This window comes from Carassius carassius, chromosome 36, assembly GCF_963082965.1.
Source record: "Carassius carassius chromosome 36, fCarCar2.1, whole genome shotgun sequence".
NCBI classification, from domain to species: domain Eukaryota; kingdom Metazoa; phylum Chordata; class Actinopteri; order Cypriniformes; family Cyprinidae; genus Carassius; species Carassius carassius.
Window position 1 is genome coordinate 4,020,553 of NC_081790.1, and position 8,275 is coordinate 4,028,827.

Below are 8,275 nucleotides of genomic sequence, written 5' to 3' on the forward strand. Positions count from 1 at the left end.
GCTGTGCTGGCGGCCATCTTGCATCGTGGCGTTGGGCTGGCGACCACCTTGTGCTGTGGCGCTGGGCTGGCGGGCATCTTGTGCAGTGGCAATGGGCTGGCGGTCCTCCTGTCTGTAGACCCCGGTCTAGAATCGGCCATCCCACCGGGAGAGACAGGTGTGGCTGGGGTATTCCACGGAGACCAATGTTGTAAATAAAATACAAACTCCCAGAAATTATAGGCGTCCAACGGCTCCATTTCAATTTGAGGAACCGGGTCATCCAGCCCGGTATTGAAAGTGTCCTTTAGGGTCGCATCATTATATCCCATCCCCTCAGCTAGGGACCAGAACATTTGTGCCATGGCACCCACCTCATTGCTCTCTTGGCGGAGGGTGATTCATTTTAAATATTTCGCCCTCCACTCCACCATACTGGCTGGGGAACGGGAATGAAGTCCCACACTGCTGAATCTCAACATTGATGGAGTCCTTCTGTTACGATCGGAGACCCAGGGAAACACAGGAGACAAGAGATCCAATCGCAGTGTGGGTTTTAATGGGTAATCCAAATCAGAAATCAACAAGCAGGGGTCATAACCATAAATCCATCCAACAAATAAACAAACAGGTAAGGAACGGGAACAGGAACAGGAACTCGGAAGACGAGGAACTCGGAAGGCGAGGAAACTGGGTGACGGAAAGAAAGGACTCCATGAAGACAAACAGAAAAGACCGGTTAATATAGGCAGGGTAATGACTATCAAGTGAAGACACCTGAGTGCAATTAACAGGAGTGCAATTACTGTGATGAAGGGACAAGGCTTTGTGGGAATTGTAGTGCCTACGGTGAGGTGCCTATGGGGAAGTGAGACCACTAGTGGAGACTCAGGGAAACAGACAGCGTGACAATGTATTCACATAGTACTTGAGAGAGAGGCAATAGTTTACAATTAATTACAGAACACAGGTTATAATTTCTGTGTTAGCTGTTTAGGCTGGAGATGGCGGGGGGGGGGGGGGGGGCTGTTTTTATGTCTAGTTGTTCTAGTGCCCAGAGATCTGTAGCATTTGCTTGAGGTTGTGCCCGGGGTGAGAGGGGTCTTTGATGTAACCTGCCCGTTTCTTTACTCTGGAGTTGTACAAGTCCTGAAGATTGGGCAGATGCACACCAATGACCATTTCAGTGGTCCTAACAGTCCGCTGCAGTCTCCTTAAATCTGATTCGCTGGCTGAACCAAACCAGTTATAGAAGAGCACTGAACCGACCAAGTAACAGCTGAGTAAAACCGTTTCAACTTTATCAGTTGACGAAGGAAGTACAACCTTCACAAGTCAATATAAGTGTCCCATTTCAGGTCCTGGGAGATTGTGGTGCCCACTATCCTGAATGACTCCACTGCAGTCACAGTGCTGTTCATGATGGTGAGTGGGGGAAAGCAGGGGGGGTTTCTTCTGAAGTCCACGATCATCTCCACTGTTTTGAGCGTGTTGAGTTCCAGGTTGTTGAGACTGCACCAGACAGCCAGCTGCTCAACCAATGCAATCTCACAACCAATTCATACATATTTTACAAGGTGGCTAATTCATATGAATTTTTATGACCTCAATCGTACGATTTTATATGATTTGTCTAAACCCCAGTGTCGATTAGGTTTAGAGGCAGGGTTAGGTGTAGGTAATTTCGTACAAATTCATACAAATTGTGCAACTTGTAAAATTCTATTTGGAAAAAAAACGTATGAATTTATACGAGTGTGGTCGTACGAATTTGGACGGTGAGCGCCGATGCTGATGGTGCAGGATGTGAGTTTTCCCAGCTTCACTAGCTGCTGCCTGACTGTCAGGCAGATGAATCAATGAATTAATGAACTATATAGAACATAGATTCTCTGTAGAATTGGTTTGCAGTGGATAACCGAGTAATGACATCTTCTTACAGTATAATTGACTTATTTCAAATCATAATCACAGTATCTGTATTTTATTATACACTTACATGTTTGCCTTATATATGTTATTAATAAACTGTATTGGTCTTTTAATATACGTCTGTCTTATTACTGTAAGTAGCCTATTAATGGTATTCTATGGATGAAAAAGGCTTTACTAGAGACTTTACTAGAGTGTTTTGTTTGCTGTTTTGCGTGGCCATAGATTTGAGGATCTTGTTTCTTCTCCTTCAGGTGACTCTGGCAGGTACTTTATAGTACTATATTACTGTTAATTGTTTAACCACCACAGAATCTTGTCTCCATTGGCAACACACATGATGTACAAGTGCAAATCTGCAGCCAGAACAGTCTCCAATTTCTGAGAAACAATGATCCACGTCCAAATCTAAGATTCACGCTATGTGACAACCTGTAGCCTACTGTTTCTATGGCTGACATTAGAACATCATGGTTCAAAGCAAAGCCATTGTTACTTGTGTATCGAGCAGAAACAAAGCAAACTCGGCATCACTGTTGTATAATTAAGTTGCTTAGTTACTTTTTATGGAAACTAATGCGTTATTTTCATTTTGCGTTAATTTGTTTTTAATATAATTTATAATTTTATTTATAGAAAATGTTAAAGACCTTTCACAGAAAAAAAGTGTAATGAATAAACCTCAGGCTGAAGGAAAAGTCAATTCACGTCTGTGGTACAGCAGAACACATGAGAAGAAGATTTAACACTCTTCAGCGTTAAAAAAACAACAACAATGAAGCACATTTGTTAGTTTATCTAAAGCCATTTTTGCTTATTAGTATGGTTGAACTGGATCATCAAAGGACAGCAGCAAAGACATTAATTACTAAAATGGGATCAGATACTTTTGTGTTATTTAACATATTTAATTATTGCAAGTTTGTGTCATAGTCTGAGTTTGCATTTCATTTCATTGTTTTGTTTTTTATTTGTAAAAATGATGAATCGGTTTTTGTGCAACTGAGATGAGTAAATGCATGATCACATTTAGTCTAGAAGTAACATGTAATACATTTTTTAAATGTTGCCGATTTATGTAGCTGATTATTACATACATTTTCACCACTAAGAATATCATACTATACTTAAAACTAAATACTTAAAAAAATATTTAAGAGCTTTTGATTATATAAAAAGAAAAATAGTGCTTAATGGTCTACATTGATATATCAAAGCAATACTTTTTGCTTGTAAATAAAACTAATTTAATTTCATCAGCCTATGCCTGTAGACCATTATGTTGATTTAATATTTTTTTTACACCATGTTCCTCTTTGCTTTGCTTTTGTTAGAAAACCTTATAATATGCTGTATCATCTCATGAATATTCATAAGAACAGTTTTAATATATTATAATATTGACTTATTTGTGGTTATAGCTTTTAAGAGTAGGATGATGTATAACACATTGAACATACATTTACTTTGAACTATTTTTATTGTAATATCAGTTCAAATTTTTTGATGTACCCTTTAGACAGCTGTTGATAAGTAACTCTGCAACTACATATCAACTAGTGGTCATTTGAGTATTAGTATGTCTGCTACTGTAATTATATAATACTTTATTTTGATGGTCAACCAAGAGATAAACTGACTATAAGTGTCTTTGCAAGTGTAAACCTATTCTATCTACCATTCTTGACCATACTAATACTCTAATAAGAGTTAGTGTTCCAAATTGCTTATAGTCGATTGATTAAGGGGGCCATCAAAATAAAATGTAATCATATAAAACATAGATTTTTTTTCACTTGGAGTATTAAACTTATAACCACAAATACATAAGTATTATGATGTATTATAATTGTTGTTATGATTATTCATGGGTTGATACAGGGGCGTAGATTACGCGGGGGACGCGGGGGGGCTATCGCTGTAAGAAAACAGTTGTTTTCGGTTTTGTTCTTTTCAAGTCCAAAAAAAATCTCCAGCAGGTGATACATAAAGTATATGAACGAACAATGCAGTGCTAACTGACATAGCATTTATTACAGTATAGAAACTATTTTGCCTTATTATGTGATAAAAAGTGTTTGTAGTATATAAACAAATCATTATTATTTGTTATTGGCCAGCAATTATAGATTTCTAAGCCAATTAAAAGCTAGAAATTAGAGACAAATTAAAGTTGCCTATAGTATCCACTACCAGTCAGAAGTTTTTGAACAATAAGTTTTTGAACTCTTCTGTTCACCAAGCCTGCATTTATTTGATCCAAGTGCTGCAAATCAGTGAAATTTTGAAATATTTGTACTAGCCTATTTAATATAGCTGTTTTCTATTTTAATATATTTCAAAATGTAGTTTGAGATTTCAAAGCTGAATTATTTTTCATAATTATTCCAGTCACATGATCCTTCAGAATCAGAATAATTCTGATATACTGATCTGCTGCTAAAAAAAAAGAAAAATGGAAAAAAACTCTTATTATCATAATGTTGAAAGTTGAGTATAGTTTTTTTCAGGTTTCTTGGATAAATAGAAAGTTCAGAAAAACATTTTTAAATATATAATTTAATATATAATATATAATATAATGCATTATGCATTCATTATAATGCCTTAAGAATATCCCTATAATTTATCATAAATATGGGCTTCTAAGAAAGTGTTACCAAAAAAATAAATAAATCCATAGAAATGGGATATATTGTGCTGTATTGATGAAGAAAGTTTCTGTATCAACTTTTCCTGTATTCTTTTTTTGCACTTCATTGCATTGTGCTTTAGGGTTTACAAAAATTCATATAATATTATTAGATAATGTCCTGGGAAAAAATCAACAGTACATTTCCATTTGTGTTGTATACATGGAAACTTCTGTTAAACTGTCATTGTCTCATAAAGACCCTCCCATTTGAAACGCTATAAAATGAGCGCTGAAACAGACACAATAATTAATTCTCCTCCTGATCAAAGATGGACCTGCAAATCTCAGTTTTTCTTCTGTTCAGTCTTTTCACTGCAGGTAAAACGACAATTAGTGTTTGCAATGTTACTGGGTACAAATAGATCTCTCTCTCTCTCTCTCTCTCTCTCTCTCTCTCTCTCTCTCTCTCTCTCTCTCTCTCTCACGGTCTCTGTTTTATTACTAAGGGCACTCTCTAAGATGTTATGAGTGTACGAGTCTGACGGGATCCTGTACAAATCAAAATGGGACAACATGTCCCAGTGGATCTACCAAGTGCATGACTGTAACAACAGTGACAGAAGTTGGTAAGTCCAATATGATTTATTAAAATGTGCTGTTCTGTTTTTACTGATGGAGATGCTGCCATAATTTTCTGGTGTTAAAACAATGGAAATGTAATATCTCAAAGAAGTGCTCATTTCTGCTATAGGTAAGTAAAGGTCAGTTATAAATTGCAAATTGTAAACAGTACAACTATTTGTGCTACAAACCAGTGTATTTATGATTGCGATAATCATTAAAATATGCTAAGAAATGTCGGTAACACTTTAGAATAGGTAACACGTATTAGTTGCTTATTAGCATGCATATTACTAGAATATAAGTCATGTATTAGTGCTGATTAAGAACATATTAATGCCTTATTCTACTTGACCTTATTTTACATCCCTAATCTTACCCAATACCTAAACCTAACAACTACCTTACTAACTATTAATAAGCAGCAAATTAAGAATTTATTGAGAAATGTTGTAGTCAATAGTTAATAAGTGTTACCTATTCTAAAATGTTACCGAAATGTCAGTATGAAATATCAAGCAGCTTAACAGCTTTCATACAGTGAAAATAGCAGGAAGCGTTCAAGTAAAAATGGCTATGACATTAATACGATTTTTTCACATAACTGCAAATGTTGAAATGTTTCATTAACCTATCATACAGAGATTTATGTTGTTGTTGTTTTTTTTGTTTTTTTTGAAGGTCCCATTAAGCTGACCACTACAACTAAAGCGTGTTCACCTTTATGTGTACCTGGGACCCAACAGATCCTGACTGGGTCAGTAACTACCCAGTGCTGTGACACTGACCTCTGCAATGCTGCAGGTATTCTTCTTTATACGATCATTTGATTTAGATTTTTCCACAAAAACTTAAAATGAGGTAATATAAGAAACAATAGGCATAATACGAATAAATAAACTAAATATCATATTTCAAAAGCATCCTGAATAGTGTGCAAAGCTTGAGAGGCAGGTGCTTTCGGAGACTTTTTATTCTGAAGAAGTTTCTCAACAATGAATAAGCTATTTTAAATTACTATAGTTGTATGATTGATTGACAGTGATTTTTGTTATTGTCCTGATTAGATGGCATGTACAAGGCAAGCTTCCTCCTGCTGTTGTCTCCTCTGCTCTTCTACTTCCTGGTTCAGTGAATACACTTCAGATTCTACAGCTGCAGCAGAAACTGAATGACGCACACGTTTCTATTCATACTTTACTGAATGAAGTGTGCATGTTGTTCTGCTGTTCTTTGGTGTCATGATTTGGGGAAAAGAGAATCAGTATTTTACTAAACATGTTAATATATAAAGATTTCCAATATCTGCAGTAATTTTGTAGCATGCTCAGTCAAGACTATATATTTCCCTTATATTTCCTCTTCCCCTTACTTTTCATATATATACAAATATGCATTTGCTTATAAAAATAAAATGAATAACAGAATGCAATACAGAATTAAACAAACAGAGTGCTAAACTTCTGCAATAAAAGATTTACATATATTAAACGTCTTTCTCTGCATTCTCCTTAATTATTTTCATTACTTTTGGTCTAGCTGGGTTTAAAGGTGCAGTACATGATTTCTGAGAAACCATGATGATATTTGACACCGACACCAAAATAAAGACACACCAAACTCTCCGATTTGTCCTGTTACTATAACAGATATTTCAACATCATATCTTGGTTATTGGTTCAACGTATTGAGCAGAAATAAAAGAACCTTGGTCTCTGTTTTACCATACTTGGCAAATGTCACGACTTTCACGACATTTGATCTAACAAGTAATACATTTTGTAAATAATGTAAATAAATAATGTAGCTGATTATCACATAAAATGTAAAATTTTGTCTAAAAACATTTACTGCTCTTACACCCCTAAAAACAGGTTGGCAGACAATCTGCAGTAATGCTTTACACATTGTACACAAGATATTATTAAATATTTAATAGCTTATTACTAAATAAACAAAAAGTTTATTCACTGTTTGTGTAGAATTTTTGGAAATGCTTTAGAATATGGAATACCTATTCAATATTTATTATGACTTTTCTCTCAATAAACTAGTTAGTAAGTTAGCTGTTAAGTTTAGTTATTGGGTAGGATTAGGGATGTAGAATAAGGTATTAATATGTGCTTAATTAGTACTAATAAATGGCTTATATTCTAGTAATAATTATGCTAATAAGCAACTAGTTCAGAGACCCTAAAATAAAATGTTACAGAGTTTATGATTCAGAGAAAACTAAACTTGTGGTTCTGTTGGAGCAGGATGTTTTATGTTATGTTATGATCTTATAAGTCATTTGTAAACAACTATTGATAACTCCTTTAAAATATTAGATTAGTTTAAGAGTGATCGCCACCCATTGTAATCTGTGTTTATTAGTTGCCGTAGTTTTGTTAAGTTAATTGAAAGTGATAATATTGTTGGAGATCAATTCAAGACTAAAGTATCCACTTTTTTTTTTTTACGCAAAATTTTAATGTGTGAGACTTCCGATTCAACATCCATTGATAAATAACTAGAATAACAAAGTGTAGAGTAGTTCAGTAAAGTTTCAAAATGCATTTAGCGACTTTTATCAGCAGGTGGCAGAAGATGATCTTTTGTCTACTGGTTAAACAAATATCGTTGCACTTGTTGAGATCAAACACTTAGGAACGCGGTGTAGATTTTTAGAAGTTTTAGAAGTTTGATCTATTAATGGTTTGTTATTTTATATAATTATCAGTTGATAATAATAATAATAATAATAATAACTGTGTAAAATAAACAGGATAAAAAAATATGAACACAAATAAAAATGCTGGTCTGATGTCATTGTGAATGCATGACACATGAGAAGAATGAATTTGTGAATAATGTCAAATGATGAGCTTACTGTAAGTGTATGTGACAATTGACATTAATAAAAAAAAAAGAAAACGGCTTCTTTTTTTAAGTTGGTTGTACATTTTCAAAACTTATCACACAATAGTTCAACAAAAATGCATTTTTTTAAAACACAAAATCCCAAAGTATAATTTTCACTACATGACATTTCATCAGTACACTGTGATCATTTCACTGCATTTCATAATGCTTAATTTTCATTAACTGATCTTATTAATCAGAATC

General features: G+C 34.5%; 1 protein-coding gene across 1 annotated transcript; it reads left to right on the forward strand.

Moving 5' to 3' along the window:
- The first annotated feature begins 4,870 nt into the window (after window positions 1-4,870).
- Window positions 4,871-6,446, forward strand: LOC132116644 (lymphocyte antigen 6D-like). The gene is made up of 4 exons (XM_059525503.1): window positions 4,871-4,924; window positions 5,053-5,172; window positions 5,849-5,971; window positions 6,235-6,446. Exons 1-4 carry the CDS (start codon window positions 4,876-4,878, stop codon window positions 6,300-6,302), a joined length of 360 nt encoding a protein of 119 aa, XP_059381486.1. The 5' UTR covers window positions 4,871-4,875; the 3' UTR covers window positions 6,303-6,446.
- Window positions 6,447-8,275: the final 1,829 nt, after the last annotated feature.

Bases quoted from the DNA above. Each gene is read 5' to 3' on its own strand.
- LOC132116644 (XM_059525503.1), top strand. From the start codon at position 4,876: ATGGACCTGCAAATCTCAGTTTTTCTTCTGTTCAGTCTTTTCACTGCA. The intron at 4,925-5,052 runs GTAAAACGACAA...TTTATTACTAAG, and splicing joins GTTCAGTCTTTTCACTGCAG to GGCACTCTCTAAGATGTTAT. The intron at 5,972-6,234 runs GTATTCTTCTTT...TGTCCTGATTAG, and splicing joins TGACCTCTGCAATGCTGCAG to ATGGCATGTACAAGGCAAGC.